This window comes from Amblyraja radiata, chromosome 1, assembly GCF_010909765.2.
Source record: "Amblyraja radiata isolate CabotCenter1 chromosome 1, sAmbRad1.1.pri, whole genome shotgun sequence".
In the NCBI taxonomy this organism is placed as follows: Eukaryota; Metazoa; Chordata; class Chondrichthyes; order Rajiformes; family Rajidae; genus Amblyraja; species Amblyraja radiata.
The window spans coordinates 139,299,166-139,317,098 of NC_045956.1; the positions used below are offsets into that span (position 1 = coordinate 139,299,166).

The window sequence follows — 17,933 nt, forward strand, 5'->3', positions numbered from 1 at the left end:
ACAGCACCCAAACCACCATTTGCAATAGTGCCTTTTAACTTCAAGCCAAATCACCCAAACCACCATTTGCAGTAGGGCCTTTTAACTTCAAGCCAAAGCACCCAAACCACCATTTGCAGTAGTGCCTTTTAACTTCAAGCCAAAGCACCCAAACCACCATTTGCAGTAGTGCCTTTTAACTTCAACCCAAAGCACCCAAACCACCATTTGCAGTAGTGCCTTTTTACTTCATCCCAAAGCACCCAAACAACCATTTGCAGAGCATTTTTACCTCAAACCAACCATATTTTCATTTTCAAACCACATTAAGGGCACTCACAGTTGAGTAGGCATGTGTTCAGTGTTGCTCAGAAAGACGTGACCCTCTGGCTTCCTCCATCTTGCAGCGACTGAGTGAGGTACGCCACTTCTGGGTTTTATAGCCCCTCCCCCTCCCACCAGCAGGGGCAGCAGAGAGAATGGCAAACTTTTAAAACATTAATATTTCTCTGATTTTTCATCGATGGGAAAAATCCTCCGGTCCCGGAAGGCGGAGGGGGACTCTGAGCATGGTGGCCAAAAATGACGGCCGTAGGTGGCGGCTTTCTCTCGGAAATCATTGCACAGCGAGTCAAAAGCAGTCAAGATCAGACTTTTAGTAATATAGATATGCTAACAAGAAGAGGAGATTTGGTGGACGGAAACAAGAATGAACCATAAAAACCAGCATAAAGATATTTGACCAGATGTGTCTCTAAATTTAAAAGTTTAAAATGCAGTTAAATTGTGTTTTATCAATATGTACAATATAGTAAATCCTATAGTAAAAGTGAAAATAGAAATAGCAGAAGTAACTCAATGGGACAGGGGTGATGTTTCAGGTCGAGACCCAAAATGTCACCCATTCCTTCTCTCCAGAGATGCTGCCTGTCCCGCTGAGTTACTCCAACATTTTTTGTCTACTTTCGGTGTATAACCAGCATCAGCAGTTCCTTCCTGTACATAAAAAAGCAGATGCTGGCAATCTCAAGTAAAGTGGAAAATGCTGAAAATATTTTGCAGGTCAGGCAATAACTGGAAGGAGAAACAAAATTAATGTTTCAGGTTAGAGACCCTTTGTCAACACATGCTGTAATGGTATTGTACCGTGTGTAAAAGAGGGGCTTGCAGAAATAAGACTAATATATTTCTCTCTTTCCAGATCAACAATATAAAATGGTTACATGTCCGACAAATGTAATACTAAAGTGGCTTGAACACCTGAACAGTTCCTGGGCCTTAGAAGACAGTGAGTCTATAGCCACAAGAGAAGGTGCCTCCACATTATATGAAAAGCTACTCCAAAACAAAGAAGTGGTAGGAATATCTCAACAAGCGCAACATCTGATAGGTCCAAGATTGCCCGATTTTGAACATGAATCTTCAGCTGTGGAAGAACGTGAGCGCTATCTCTCTGCACTGCTTAACAGCCAACAAAATTTGGCCAGGACGGTCTTTGGAAATTCACCTTTTGCTGTTGCCTTACACATGCGCTTGGTGTCACTTCAGAGGATATTCTACGCACTTTCTCACAAGTACCATGATCGGTTCAGACCAGAACGTCAAGTACAAAGGCAGAGTTCTGACAGCAGATTAAATCTAGATGATATGTTGGCCAGGAATAAAATAATAAAATCTGGTACTGATGTTCTAATAGAAATGGGAGTGAAGACTGGTCTGAGTCTGCTTTTTGCACTAATTCAACAAAATTGGCAACAATCGAAGATAGATCCAAGCTTGAGCTTGTGCAATGATGTTCTGTGCACAGCCTGCACAATTATCAATTCTCTACCTCCCCTGTCTCTGGCAAATGAAAACAAAATCCCACAAGTTGGTTTGGACTGCCTTGCACAAGTTACAACATTTCTGAAGAAGATGACCATGCCTAGTTCAGGAGCTGATAACGAAGGGCGAAGATTGGCTGCAGAGCTATTATTGGGTCTTGCAGTCCAGCGTGGTTCATTGAAGTTCCTACTTGAGTGGATTGAAGTTGCATTGGCAGCTTCTACCGCTGCTACCAAAACACCCTTTGAACCAGAAAAAGAAGGAATGATTGGATATGATTGTTTTTTAAAATCATTGGAACAACTGAAACATTCTTCAGTGAGTTTGATAACATAATTGTTTTTTTTCAAATGTGAGCAGGTATTGATTTAGAATTAGTAATTGATGCACTATTTTCTGATTTGTAAAACTTATTGCTTTCCCATGCTTCATTCAAAATAAAAGTTTTCATGTGGTAGAATTACTGGTAATTGCTTGTAAATTATATTTGAGAGGAAAATTATTGAAAAGTAACTAAATTCAATGGGATGCAAAAAAAGCTAGTTTCAAAGATAATATTTGTTTGAAAAAATACTGAATTGTCTACTGGTTCAAATTAGCCAGTTTTAAAAAAAGTTTTTTTTACATTTATGTAGAACATAGAACAATGAGGCACAGGAACAGGACCCTCAGTCCACAATATCTGTGCTGACCATGATACCAAAGTAAACAAACCCCATCTACCTGCGTGTCATTCCATTGCCTCTATGTTCACATTCCTTTCTAAAAACCTCCAAAATACTGCTATTGTATTTGCTTCCACCACCCTCCCAAACAAGCATTCCAGGCACCTACCATTATCTGGTTTAAAATCACAACTCCTTTAATTTTTCCCCCTTTCACCTTAATGTTATGCCATGAAGTATTTGACATTTCTACCCTGAGAAAAAGACTGTCTACTCTGTCCTTATACAAATTTCTACCAGGTCTCCCCTCAACCTCCACTCCAGTAAAAAATAATCCAAGTCTGTTCAACCCCTCTTTATAGCTAATCCACTCTAACCTTGATAGCATCCTGATGAACCTCTTGTGCACTTTCTCCAAAGCCTCCATATCCTTTTTCATAATGTTTTGTATACACTACACTAATGTTATCCAACTTCCTGACTGTTCTATGCCAGTTGGAAGAGTGGGCTGAAAGATGGCAGATGGAGTTTAATGCTGATAAGTGTGAGGTGCTACATCTTGGCAGGACAAATCAAAATAGGACGCACATGGTAAATGGTAGGGAATTGAAGAATGCAGGTGAACAGAGGGATCTGGGAATAACTGTGCACAGTTCCCTGAAAGTGGAATCTCATGTAGATAGGGTGGTAAAGAAAGCTTTTGGTGTGCTGGCCTTTATAAATCAGAGCATTGAGTATAGAAGTTGGGATGTAATGTTAAAATTGTACAAGGCATTGGTGAGGCCAATTCTGGAGTATGGTGTACAATTTTGGTCGCCTAATTATAGGAAGGATGTCAACAAAATAGAGAGAGTACAGAGGAGATTTACTAGAATGTTGCCTGGGTTTCAGCAACTAAGTTACAGAGAAAGGTTGAACAAGTTAGGGCTTTATTCTTTGGAGCGCAGAAGGTTAAGGGGGGACTTGATAGAGGTCTTTAAAATGATGAGAGGGATAGACAGAGTTGACGTGGATAAGCTTTTCCCACTGAGAGTAGGGAAGATTCAAACAAGGGGACATGACTTGAGAATTAAGGGACTGAAGTTTAGGGGTAATATGAGGGGGAACTTCTTTACTCAGAGAGTGGTGGCTGTGTGGAATGAGCTTCCAGTGAAGGTGGTGGAGGCAGGTTCGTTTTTATCATTTAAAAATAAATTGGATAGTTATATGGACGGGAAAGGAATGGAGGGTTATGGTCTGAGCGCAGGTATATGGGACTAGGGGAGAATACGTGTTCGGCACGGACTAGAAGGGTCGAGATGGCCTGTTTCCGTGCTGTAATTGTTATATGGTTATATATGGTTACCCATTGATGAAAACATTCTTTATCGCCCTATCTACTTGTGTGCCACATTCAGGGAGCTATGGACCTGCGACCCGAGCCCCCTGTGTACATCAATGCTTTTAAACATCTTGCCTTTTATTGTATACTTCTTCTTACATTTAACTTGCCAAAGTGCGGGCCTCACACTAGTCTGGATTGAACTCCATCTGCCATTTCTAGAACTGATATATATCCGGCTGTATCCATAAACATTCCTCACTATCCACAACTCCACAAATCTTTGTGTCATGCACAAACTTACTAATCTACATCTACATTTTTGTCCAAGTAATTGCTATGCAACACCACTGGTCACAGATAAATTTCAATTCTTCTTTTTCCTCTCTTTTGAACCTATCATTAAGAATGGGGTTGATCTTCCACCTCATGGCCAATTTCCAGCACTTTCCCGATAACCTTTAATTTTCATAATATCAATTTCTGAATGCAATGACTAAGCCTCCACAACCCACTGAAAAAAGAGAATTCCAGTTCACCACCCTCTGAGTGAAGACATGTATCTTCATCTCAGTCCTGAATGACACACCCATTTTCTAAAACTTTGCCCTGAGTATTTTGTAAATTTGGATAAGATTTTCTCTCTGTCTTCCAGGCACGTTGATGTCCTGCTCAATATTTATCTCACTCAGCACTAAAACAGGTTATGTAGTAGAGCCTTGCTTCATGCCAAATGGCTATGTTTCCTTTAAAACAAATCCATTTGAGTTTATCATATGCACAAGTACAGTTAGGTACAGGCACAATTAAAATCTTGCTTGCAGAAGATTCAGAGGCACATAGAATCAGACAAATATACAAAAGTAAAATTATACAACATTCTGCAAGACACTAAAAATAAAAAATAGTCTGCAAGACATAATTTAATAAAAATGAGTTCATGGTAGTGCCAGGGGCAGTCTGCAGTATACCATTGTCGAGGTAGGATTAGGGGTGCGTGGGTTGGTGCAAGAACATGTTAGTTGTGAGAACCCGATCATTGTAGGAATGTAGCTGTTCCTGAACCTGGTAGTGTATGACTTCAGGCTTCTGTGCATCCTGCCAAATGGTAGCAGTGTGCAGAAGGCATGGCCCAGAAGTGGGGATCTTTCAAAATTACTTTAGCGTCTTTGGAACATTCTTAAAGGGAGATGAAAGTCTCATTATAAATAAATTAAAAACAAGTATTAGCTGCATTTTCAACAAAGAGTATACATTTCTTCCCATTTGAACACAAAATGCTGGAGTAACTCAGTGCGGGACAGGCTTTGGATAGAAGGGATGGGTGACATTTCAAGTCGAGACCAAAAAGGGCCCCAACCCAAAACGCCACCCATTCCTTCACCCCAGTGATGCTGCCTGGCCCGCTGAGTTATTCCAGCATTTTGTGTCTATCTTAACTATATTTCTACATTTATTGGTCATGTATATTCGTTCAATCATGGGCAAACCCAACTGCACTTAAAACAAATCTTCTGAAAATGTGAATCTTAATCCAACTATGTACAAAACCTTGCTTTCTCCCATTACCCTATTTATGTAATTTACATTTCCATGTTTTTTAAAGATGCTATTTGTCCATGGTGCTATTATTTATCTGTTTGAACTTCTAGAATACATATAAAGAAAATCTACAAAACCAAGACCTAAAAAGAACTCCGGATGGATTATGTTCCCTATCGCATGCTGCAATTTGTCTTTTTGAAGAGGTTTGTGACTTTTCATCCAGTTTGTAATCTGATCGTACACTTTTAAAGTAGATGCAAATTGCTTCAGGCTTTTTCTAATTAAGTGCTATTAATGTGAAGTTATTTTAGATTGCTGATATTATGTGATTTTTACTTTTTGTTTGTAAACTCAGAAACAGGCTTCAAATAATATATTGGATTGTTCTAAGACTGAGCATTGTGTATATAAGTTTTAATCTACAATTTGAGAGGGAGAAGGGTAAATTCATTCCAAAAAGGAAGAAAGATTCTAAGGGGAGTAGGAGGCAACTGTGGCTAACAAGTGAAGTTCGGGATAGAATAAAACTAAAAGAAAAGATGTATAACACAGCAAAGAGTAGCCGGAAGCCAGAGGATTGGGAAACTTTCATAGGACAACAGAAGCTGAAAAGATGAAGTACGAGGGGAAGCTGGCCAGGAATGTAAAGAAGGACAGTAAAAGCTTCTTTAGATATGTTAAGGGAAAAAGAGTAGCAAAGTCAAATGTGGGTCCCTTGAAGGCAGATATGGGTGAAATTATTATGGGGAACAAGGAAATGGCAGAAGAGTTGAACAGTTACTTCGTATCTGTCTTCACTAAGGAAGACATAGACAATCTCCCAGAAGTACTAGAGGACAGAGGATCTAAGGGGGTCGAGGAACTGAAAGAAATTTTCATTAGGCGAGAAATAGTATTGGGTAGGCTAATGGGACTGAAGGATGAGAAATCCCCTGGGCCTGATGGTCTGCATCCCAGGGTCCTCAGGGAGGTGGCTCTAGAAATAGTGGATGCATTGGTGATCATTTTCCAATGTTCAATAGATTCAGGATCAGTTCCTGTGGATTGGAGGATAGCTAATGTTATCCCACTTTTCAAGAAAGGAGCGAGAGAGAAAACGGGGAATTACAGACCAGTTATCCTGACTTCGGTGGTGGGAAAGATGCTGGAGTCAATTATTAAAGAGGTAATAATGGGGCATTTGGATAGCAGTAAAAGGATTAGTCCAAGTCAACATGGATTTATGAAAGGGAAATCATGCTTGACTAATCTTCTGGAATTTTTTGAGGATGTGACAAGTAAAATGAATGAAGGGGAGCCAGTGGATGTAGTGTATCTAGACTTTCAGAAAGCTTTTGATAAGGTCCCGCATGGGAGACTGGTGACTAAAATTAGAGCACATGGTATTGGGGGTGGGGTGTTGACGTGGATAGAAAATTGGTTGACAGACAGGAAGCAAAGAGTAGGAGTGAATGAGTCCTTTTTAGAATGGCAGGCAGTGGCGAGTGGAGTGCCGCAAGGCTCGGTGTTGGGGCTGCAACTGTTTACCATATATATGAATGATTTGAAAGAGGGAATTAGGAGCAACACTTGCAAGTTTGTGGATGACACAAAGCTGGGTGGCAGTGTGAACTGTGAAGAGGATGTTAGGAGGTTACAGGGTGACCTGGACAGATTAAGTGAGTGGGCAGATGCAGTATCTATCTATCTATCTATCTATCTATCTATCTATCTATCTATCTATCTATCTATCTATCTATCTATCTATCTATCTATCTGTTCTTGACCGGTTTTGGCCATCTGTGCTGCGATTTCCGAGAGAACGCCGCCACCTACGGCCGTCATTTTTGGCCACCTTGCTCAGAGCCCCCCTCCGCCGTATGTGTGCTGTGGATTTTTCCCGTCAATGAAAAATGACAGAGATATTAATGATTTTACAAAATTCCCCATTCTCTCTGCTGCCCTCGCTGGCGGCAGGGGTGAGGGACTATAAAACCAGGAAGTGGTGTGCCTCAATCAGTCTCTCATCAAGATGGAGGAAGGCAGAGGGTCACGTTTCTCTGAGCTGTGAATAACACTGAACACATGTCTACTCAAATGTAAGTGTCCTTAGTGGTTCTAAAACGCTTGCAGAATGTGTCTATTGGTTCTAAAATGTTTGCAAAAAGTGTTTATTGGTTCTAAAATGTTTGCAAAAAGTGTCTCTTTTGGTTCTACAATGCTTGCAGAATGTGTCTTTTTTGGTTCTAAAATGTTTTTTAGGTTCTCCCCCATTTCCTCTCCCCCCCCCTCTCCTATCCCCCCCCTCTCCTATCCCCCCCTCTCCTCTCCCCCCCTCTCCCCCATCTCCTCTCCTCTCCCCCCCTCTCCTCTCCCCCCTCTCCTCTCCCCCCTCTCCTCTCCCCTTCTCCTCTTCCTCCCCTAAACCCCCTCCCCTCCCCTCCACACACCCCTACCCCCTTCCCTCCACCCTCCCTGCTCCCCACCTATCCCCCTCCCCTCAGCACACCCTCTCTCTCCCCCTCTTTCCCCTCTCCCCCCCCCTCTCCTCCCCCCCTCTCCTCCCCCCCCTCTCCTCCCCCCCCTCTCCTCCCCCCCTCTCCTCCCCCCCTCTCCTCCCCCCTTCTCCTCCCCCTCTCTCCTCCCCCTCTCTCCTCCCCCTCTCTCATCCCCCTCTCTCATCCCCCCTCCCCTCCCCCTCTCTCCTCCCCCCTCGCCCTCCATCCCCTCCCCACCCTCCCTCCCTCCCTTAAACCCCCTCCCCTCCACACCCCCTACCCTCTTCCCTCCACCCTCCCCCCTACCTCCCCCTCCCTGCTGCCCACCTCTCCCCCTCACCCCCCTCTCAGCACCCCCTCTTTCTTCCCCTCACTCTCACCCTCTCTCTCTCCTCCCCTCCTCCCCCACCTTTCCCCCCTCACCCACCCTCCCTTTTCTCCTCCTCTCCACCCCCTATAACCATATAACCATATAACAATTACAGCACGGAAACAGGCCATCTCGACCCCTCTAGTCCGTGCCGAACACATAATCTGCCCTAGTCCCATATACCTGCGCTCAGACCATAACCCTCCATTCCTTTCCCATCCATATAACTATCCAATTTAACTTGCCCCTCTCTCTGTGTCTCTCTCTCTGTCTCTGCCCCTTCTCTCTCTGCCCTCACTCTCTACACCCGCCCCCCCCCCCCCCCTCTCTAGGTGTGACTGCAAGTTGGGGGCTATGCGTCAGTAGATAGGGTGTTTATGGGGTAAAAGGAGCAAATTAATAATATTAATATAATATCAAGGGGGGTAATTAGCGTGAGTGCGGGGGGTGGGGGGGGGGGGGTGGGGTGGTTAGTGTGTGTGACGCTGCATGTCGCCTCCCCCCCCACAACCGCACGTTGGGGGAACAGACCCAACGGGTCTGCACTTGGTCTAGTAATATAGATAAATGGGAGGTTATCCACTTTGAGGCAAAAACAAGGGGGCAGATTATTATCTCAATGGGGTTAAGTTAGGTAAGGGGGAGGTACAGCGAGACCTGGGTGTCCTTGTACACCGGTCACTGAAAGTTGGCTTACAGATACAGCAGGCAGTGAAGAAAGCTAATGGAATGTTGGCCTTCATAACAAGAGGATTTCAGTATAGGAGTAGAGAGGTTCTTCTGCAGTTGTATAGGGCTCTGGTGAGACTACATCTGGAGTATTGCATACAGTTTTGGTCTCCTAATTTGTGGAAGGACATCCTTGTGATTGAGGCAGTGCAGCGTAGGTTCACAAGATTGATCCCTGGGATGGCGGGACTGTCATATGAGGAAAGATTGAAAAGACTAGGCTTGTATTCATTGGCGTTTAGAAGGATGAGGGGTTATAGAAACGTATAAAAGGACTGGACAAGCTAGATGCAGGAAAAATGTTCCCAATGTTGGGCAAGTCCAGAACCAGGGGCCACAGTCTTAGAATAAAGGGGAAGCCATTTAAGACTGAGGTGAGAAAAAACTTTTTCACCCAGAGAGTTGTGAATTTGTGGAATTCCCTGCCACAGAGGGCAGTGGAGGCCAAATCACTGGATGGATTTATGAGAGAGTTAGATAGAGCTCATGGGGCTAGTGGAATCAAGGGATATGGGGAGAAGGCAGGTGCGGGTTATTGATTGGGGACGATCAGCCATGATCACAATGAATGGCTGTGCTGGCTCGAAGGGACGAATGGCCTCCTCCTGCACCCATTTTCTATGTTTCTAAATTGGAGGTGTCATTATTACAGTTGAACAAAGGGGAATATGGAGCCATAAGACTATAAGAATGCAGGGTGACTTGGACAGTTTGGGTGAGTGGGCAGATGCATGGCAGATGCAGTTTAATGTGGATAAATGTGAGGTTATCCACTTAGGTAGCAAAAACAGGAAGGAAGATTATTATCTAAATGGTGTCAAGTTGGGAAAAAGGGAAAGCACAACGAGATCTGGGGGCCCTTGTTCATCAGTCAATGAAAGTAAGCATGCAGGTACAGCAGGCAGTGAAGAAAACGAATGGCATGTTGGCCTTCAGAACAAGAGAAGTTGAGTATAGGAGCAAAGAGGTCTAGTGCCCTAGTGAGTAGTTGTACAGTGCCCTAGTGAGACCACACCTGGAGTATTGTGTGCAGTTTTGGTCAACAAATTTGAGGAAGGACATTCTTGCTATTGAGGGAGTGCAGCGTAGGCTCACAAGGTTAATTCCCGCGATGGCGGGACTGTCATATGCTGCGAAATGGAGTGGATGGGCTTGTATACTCTGGAATTTAGTAGGATGAGAGGGAATCTTGTTGAAACATAAAAGATTATTAAGGAATTGGACACGTTAGAGGCAGGAAAAATGTTCCCGATGTTGGGGGAGTCCAGAACCAGGGGCCACATTTTAAGAATAAGGGCTAAGCCATTTAGAATGGAGATGAGGAAACACTTTTTCACACAGAGAGTTGTGCCTTTGGAATTCTCTCCCTCAAAGGGCGGTGGAGGCTGGTTCTCTGGATACTTTCAAGAGAGAACTAGCTAGGGCTCTTGAAGATAGCTGAGTCAGGGGATATGGGGAGAAGGCAGGAACGGGGTACTGATTGCGGATGATCAGCCATTATCACATTCAATGGTGGTTCTGGCTTGAAGGGCTACATGGCTTCGTGCACCTATTGTCTCTATCATTTATGATGGACATTTTGAGATGGGACTCTTGCTATGAGGGAATTTTTTTTTTTTTTAAACGGCAAATGGCCATCATCTCTACTGAAATATTAGGGAACATCACATCCCTCTGCCAACAAGTTGCGGGAAATAATGAGGAATTGCATGTGGTATGATGCAAATTAAAAAGGTTGATTAAATTGGCTCTCATCTTGAAGGATGAAGGTTGCATTTTTTTAATCCTCTCAATGCCCGTGTTTTTAATTTTCCTCTTTTGCTGAATTTGCATCTATTGAAAATAAATTTACTCAGTTATTCTATTTTTCCTTTCCTGATCCCCTGCCTTAATTATCTTTAACATCAATTAATTTCTAAATGTTTAACGTTAGAAAATGTTCATTTAGTACTTAATAAGCATTTATAACAAAAACCTCTTCTGTAAATTCCTGTGCTGTTCACACTTTAATACCAGGTTTTTTTTCTAAATTTTCTTCTCTACTCAAGTTCTCTTTTCTAATTAAACGGTATCAATATAAAATCTATCTAAAAAGTTTAAGGCCATACATTCCCGTATCCACTTGTTGCCAAAGCACCACATGCAACATGCACCATTTGCTGTAGTATACTCTGCAGTGTACTATGCAGTATACTCTGCAGATATTCCGGTTCGAATCCCGCTTGGAGTGCATACTGTCGTTGTGTCCTTGGGCAAGACACTTCACCCACCTTTGCTTGTGTGTGAATGTGTGTGAGTGATTGGTGGTGGTCGGAGGGGCCGTAGGCGCAGATTAGCAGCCACGCTTCCGTCAGTCTGCCCCAGGGCAGCTGTGGCTACAGAAGTAGCTCACCACCACCGAGTGTGACTGAGGAGTGTATGAATAATGCGATGTAAAGCGCCTTGAGTATTCTAGAAAGGCGCTATATAAATCCCATCCATTATTATTATTATTATTATTACTGTACACTGCACTTGGAGACCGGTGCTCTGATATGAATTGACACAGTAAAGGGAAGGTACCTCTGCTAAATTTGGTGCCTAATTGTCACACTTGTGGCTTCCTTTAATTGGAAGCATTGGTAATTGAAACCATGCCTGCATTTTTGCATGTGGATTGGAATCCATAACTTCTAGCCTGTTGCATCGTAATGAATTGGCCTGTGTGAGCCACACATTGCTGAATTAGTACTCCAATTCTGTTGCCTGTCTGGCGAAATAATAAAACAGGGAGGCGGCTCAAACGAGGGAAATTAACGATAGTGTTAAATCCAAGGAAGAGGCATATATATTGCCCAGAGGAAGCAGCAAACCAGAGGACTGGGAGAAATTTATAATTCAACAAAGGGGTTAATTAAATAATTAAGAGGGGGAAAATAATTAATTAAGGGGGGAAATAGAGCATGAAAGAAAGCTGCGGGGAATACAAAAACTGACTGTAAAAGCTTTTATAGATATGTGAAGAGGAAAGGATTAGTGAAGACAAATGTAGGTCCCTTACAGTCAGAAACAGCTGAATTTATAATGGGAAACAAGGAAATGGCAGACCAGTTAAACGAGTAAAAAGATTTTGCCTTCCCTAAGGAAGACACAAACAATTTCCCAGAAATACTAGGGAACAAAGGATCTCGTGGGAGGGGGGAACTGTAGGGAATCCACATTAGTCAGGAAATTATGTTAGGTAAACTGTAGGGACTGAACGCAGATAAATCTCCAGAGCCTGATGGTCTGCATCCCAGAGTACTTAAGGAGGTGGCCCTAGAAATCGTGGCTCCTTTGGTGGTCATTTTTCAGCGTTCTCTCGACTCTGGATCAGTTCCTGTGGACCTGTGGACTGGAGGGTAGCCAATTTACCCCACTTTTTAAGAAAGGAGGGAGAGAGAAAACAGGGATTTATAGACCAATTAGCCTTACATCGATAGTAGGGAAGATGCTTGAGTCAATGATTAAAGATTGATAGCAGCGCATTTGGAAAGCAGTGACAGGATTGGACAAAGTCAGCATGGATTTATGAAGGGAAAATCATGCTTACTAATCTTCTTGAAATTTTTGAGGATGTAACTGTAGAATGGATAAGGGAGAGCCAGTGGATGTGGTGTACCTGGACTTTCACAAAGACTTTGACAAGGTTCCACACAAGAGCTTAGTGTGCAAAAATAGAGCACGTGGTATTGGGGGTCGGGTATTGACGTATGAGAACTAATTGGCAGACAGGAAGCAAAGAGTAGGAATTAATGGGTCCTTTTCAGAATGGCAGGCAGTGATTGGTGAGGTGCCGCAAGGTCGGTGCTGGGACCACAATTATTTACAATATATGTTAACGATTTAGACGAGGAAGTTAAATGTAACATCTCCAAGTTTGTGGATTACACAAAGCTGGGTGGCAGAGCGAGCAGCAAGGAGGATGCTATGAGGCTGCAGGGTGACTTGGATAGATTGGGTGAATGGGCAGATGCATGGCAGATGCAGTGTAATAAATGTGAAGATATCCACTTTGGTGGCAAGAACAGCAAGGCAGATTATTATCTGAATGGTGTCAGATTAGGAAAAGGGGAGTTTCAACGAGACCGGGGTGTGCTTATACATTAGTCACTGAAGGTAAGCATACAGATACAGCAGACAGTGAAGAAAGCTAATAGCATGTTGGCCTTCATTGCGAGAGGATTTGAGTTTAGGAGCAAGGTGGTCCTACTGCAGTTGTACAGGGCCCTGGTGAGACCTCACCTGTACAGGGCCCTGGTGAGACCTGCAGTTTTGGTCTCCTAATTTGAGGAAGGACATGCTTGCTATTGAGGGAATGCAGCGTAGTAGGATCACCAGGTTAATTCCCGGGATGGCGGGACTAACATATGAGGAAAGAATGGGTTGATTGAGCTTGTATTCACTGGAATTTAGAAGGATGAGAGGGAATCTTATAGAAACATATAAGGGATTCTTAAGGGATTGGGCAGGCTAGATGCAGGAAAAATGTTCCCCATGTTGGTGGAGTCCAGAACCAGGGGGTCACAGTTTACGAATAAGGGGTAGGCCATTTAGAACTGAGATGAGGAATAACATTTTCACCCAGAAATTAGTGAATCTGTGGAATTCTCTGCCATGGAAGGCGGTGGAGGCCAATTCACTGGATGTTTTCAAGAGAGATGGATTTAGCTCTTCGGCTAACAGAATCAAGGGATATGGGGGGAAAAGCAGGAACGGGGTACTGAATTTGGATGATCAGCCATGGTCATATTGAATGGCGGTGCTGGCTCAAAGGGCTGAATGGCCTACTCCTGCACCTATTTTCTATGTTTCTATGAAGCAAAATTGAAATTATCTGAATATTTAATACTTTGTCAGCAGGACAACTAAAGTAACTGTATTTGAGTACATTTCAGAGAGCATTCATGCAGGTTAATAACATTTATTATATGAACAGGTGAATGGGAATGCAGCGTGTCACGTTGTTTTATGAGAGGTGACACTGATACATGGCTAAATGACGTAGCATATCTAATCAATATATTATATCAAGATTAATTTATAAAACTGGTTGCTGACTAAATATTGTTGGATGTAATGGACGGAGTAAAATCTGATAGCCTTTCCAGAACATGCTACTTATTCTCAGAGCGGTAAATTGCCTCTTCCAGATGGCTTACATGCCTGGTTGCTGAAGGACATGGAACTGGAGATGGCCATAATCTTGCAAACTCCTTAAGTGCATAGAAGGCACCAAATAAATTGATAATGCCAAATGTGACATTTTTATTCCAGAATGAATGTGTTAGAACATTTGTAGGGACGGCAGGCTGCTTCATTGTCATTTGTCAATAAGGTTTTTGAAAAAATAATCAAGGAAGAAGATTATAACTGGTTTAAAGAGAAAATAACTGAAGAATGGAGTGAATTTCATTGTCCTATCAGGGACACATGACAATAAACTCACTTGAACTTGAACGAATGGAATAGATGTAAACTGCTGGATTTTCTGTCTTTATCACACTGGCTGGTGAAACTTGGATTCATGGAATAGGAGGGTTAATGGCAACTCGGATTAAGAAAATGTCTTAAGGATATGAAACATGAGTCATGGTAAATTGTTATTTGTAGGGATCCAGGGAGAGCTAGCTAACTAGATACAGAATTGGCTTCATTGCAGGAGGCAGAGGATGGTGGTGGAAGGTTATTTTTTAGACTGGAGGCACCTCACCATCAAGGCTGAGCAGGTGAGGAAAGAGCTGAGCAGACTCCGTTCAGGCAAAGCCACATGTCCCAATGGTGTTAGCCCTAGAATACTCAAGGCATGTGCCAGCCAGTTGTGCGGAGTACTCCAGCATATCTTCAACCTGAACCTGAGCCTGGAGAGGGTTCCTGTGATGTGGACGACATCTGCCTGATTCCTGTACCAAAGAGGACATGTCCCAGCCCTTCCAATGACTACAAACCAACTACCTGACTGGACGACCACAGTATGTCAGGCTACAGAACTATGTCTCGGACATGGTAGTGAGCAAAACAGGGGCCCCACAGGGGACAGTCCTCACCCTTCCTGTTCACTATATACACCTCAGACTTCAGATATAACCCGAATTCCTGCCACCTGCAGAAGTTTTCGGATGACTGCAATTGTGGGCTGAATCACCTACAGCTCAACACCGACAAGACTAAGGAGTTAGTGGTGGACTTTAGGAGGAGAGGAATACCCCTGTCCACTGTCTCCTTCAGGGGTGTGGATGTGCAGTTTACTTGCAGTAAACTGGACTGGTCTAGGAATACCGAGGCATTGTATAAGAAGGGACAGAGCCGTCTGTACTTTATGAGAAGGCTCAGCTCTCTCAATGTATATGCTCTATCAGTGGTGGCCAGTGCCATCTTCGCTGTCGTGTGCTGGGGTAGCAGAGTGAAGGCTATGGACTCCAACAGAATTAACAAGCTCACCAGGAAGGCTGGCTCCGTCATGGGGTGGAGTTGGATTCACTGGAGATTGTCTTGGAGGGGAGGATGTCCCTCAAACTGCGGAACGTCTTGGATAATACAGCTCACCCCCTCCATGACACATTGGCCAACCTGAGGAGCGCCTTCAGCAACAGACTGGTTCCACCAAGAATTAACACAGAATGCCACAGGAGATTCTTTTTCCTTGTGGCTATCAAACTGTACAACTACTCACCTTTCTGTCGTGGATTAAACTGACTCCCCTTCCCCCTTCCCCCTCCCCCCCCCCCCCCCCCCCCCCCCCTCCTCCCCAATCTTTACACATCCCCAATCCTGGACTCGTCACTTTAATTTCATGTTTCATGTATCTCATTGTGTTTTATGACTGTTGGCAGTCTAATTTCCCTCCTGGGATAAATAAAGTCGTATCGTATCGTACCTTATCAAATGCCTCCCCAGAATCCATATAGGCAGCATTCACTGCCCTACATTCATTGATGTCTTTCATCACCACCTCAAAAAACTTGATCAAGTTAGTGACATGACCTGCCATGTACAAACCCAAGCTGATTGTCTCTAATTACCCCATAATCTTCCAAGTGGGAGTACATTCTATCCTCTCCAATAGCTTCCCTACCACAGACATGAGGCTCGCTGGCCTGTAATTCCCTGGATTCTCTCTACTTCTTAAATAAAGGAACACAGTAGCTTCTCTCAGATCCTCCAGGACTTCACCTATGGCTAGAGAAGATGCAGATCTTTGTCAAGGCGCCCACAATCTCCTTTCTTGCCTCTCTCGATAATCATGATAAATCCTACCAGATTTATCCACCTTAATGCTCTTGAAGAGAACCAACACCTCTTCCTCCTTAATCTCAATCTGCTCTTGCATATTAGTATTCTCCACACTGATCACACTATCATCTATGACCTTCTTGATGAAAACAGATGCAGCATACTTGCTTAGCACCACACACATGTGACAAAACAGACGTGACAAAATAATGATGTGTGATGTGCGAAGCGGCAATGTGGTATTAATGGCACAGGTCCAAAAGACACAAAGAGGAACTTAGCAATTCATGTATATCGCCCGGCGCGGCTTTAATGGCCGCAGGACATTCCAGCGCCCGCCGGGGGCTCCAACATTGTGGCTTTTGGGCCTGGAGCGGGGCCGTACATCGCCCGGCGCGGCCTAAAATGGTCGTGGGACTTACCATCGCCCGCCTGGGGCTGCAACATCGGGAGAAAAATGGAGAGCAGGGGAGAGAAGAGACTTTGCCTTCCATCACAGTGAGGAGGAGGTTCACTGTGATGGATGTTTGTGTGAATTAAATTGGTTGTGTGTCTAGTATGAATCGTTTTTTGTTTGTATGGCTGTAGAAACAGTGTTTCGTTTGAGCCTCACTGAGGTTCAAATGACAATAAATATTGTATTGTATTGTATACAGATCTCTAAAGAGGCAGGAAATTTTGAGAAAATAGTTGCCAAATATGTGTAATATGATTTTTGTGTTATCTTTTCTTATTTACAGATTTGCAATTTAGCATTAGATTGCCTCTGCAGTACCAGTTCTCATAACTCTCAAAGTCATGACAGTGAAACAAGTGCTGTGTATGTCTGGGGAAGCAACAGCAGCCATCAATTAGCAGAAGGGACCCTGGAGAAAATCTTACAACCCAAATTAGCACATGGATTTACTAATGCAAAGACAGTAAGTAATTGGGAGAATTGTTGGCTAATTTTTGATATAAATTATAATTTGAAAGCTAAATTTAGATAACCCACACCACCTTTATTTGAAGAAGGGTTTCGACCCGAAATGTTGCCTATTTCCTTCGCTCCATAGATGCTGCCTCACCCGCTGAGTTTCTCCAGCATTTTTGGCTACCACATTTATTTGAGTTGATTTTACTGAACATGAATATTTCATTCGTCGTTATTGTTTTGTTACTGAAATATTTATGTTGCAGCGATGATATGTATATACTATTCCTTCCCTCTCACTATGTTAATTACCTGCCTTCTGTTTTTGCCTGTATGAATAAACTGCCCTAATTTATGATGATTTTCATGGTTAATATACATAGTGAACTGCATCTGCAATAGGTTACTGTTAGAAAGAATAAACCATGGTGGGCTTTTAAATATATATTTTAAAAATCTACCCTTTTATCTAGTTTTGATGAGTTGTACTTTTGTTGACTCCAGATTATAGTTCAATAACCTTTGTATTTAGTGCATTAACACATATTCAATGTTAAAAGCTACCAATAATTTTGAAAAAAAAATCTCTTGTGCTGGGGTAACAGCAGGTCAGGCAGCATCTCTGGAGAACATCTCCGGACAGGTGATGTTTCAAGTTGGGACCCTTCTTTGGTCTGATTGTGATGGGGGGGGAGAAAGCTGGAAGGGAGGTGGGGGCAACACAAAGTTTTGCAAGTGGATACAGGTGAAAGGGGAGGGGGGGGGTGTTAATTGGCAGCTGGTTTGGCATAGGCTAGAACTGAAAACACAAAATTGTGTGAAATAAGGATAGAAGAGGCGCAAATTTGGCTTATCTCAC

The 17,933-nt window shown here is 43.2% G+C and overlaps 1 protein-coding gene across 3 annotated transcripts in view; it reads left to right on the forward strand.

Moving 5' to 3' along the window:
* The window catches only part of LOC116979710 (probable E3 ubiquitin-protein ligase HERC1), a 283,689-nt gene that overhangs the window by 39,405 nt on the left and 226,351 nt on the right, over positions 1-17,933 (forward strand). For all 3 annotated transcript variants that reach the window (XM_033031434.1, XM_033031451.1, XM_033031442.1), the window contains exons 2-4: positions 1,181-2,121; positions 5,442-5,537; positions 16,902-17,081. In XM_033031434.1, the coding sequence (XP_032887325.1) occupies positions 1,195-2,121; positions 5,442-5,537; positions 16,902-17,081 (1,203 nt within the window). In that variant the 5' untranslated portion in view covers positions 1,181-1,194. The remainder of the gene's footprint in view (positions 1-1,180; positions 2,122-5,441; positions 5,538-16,901; positions 17,082-17,933) is intronic.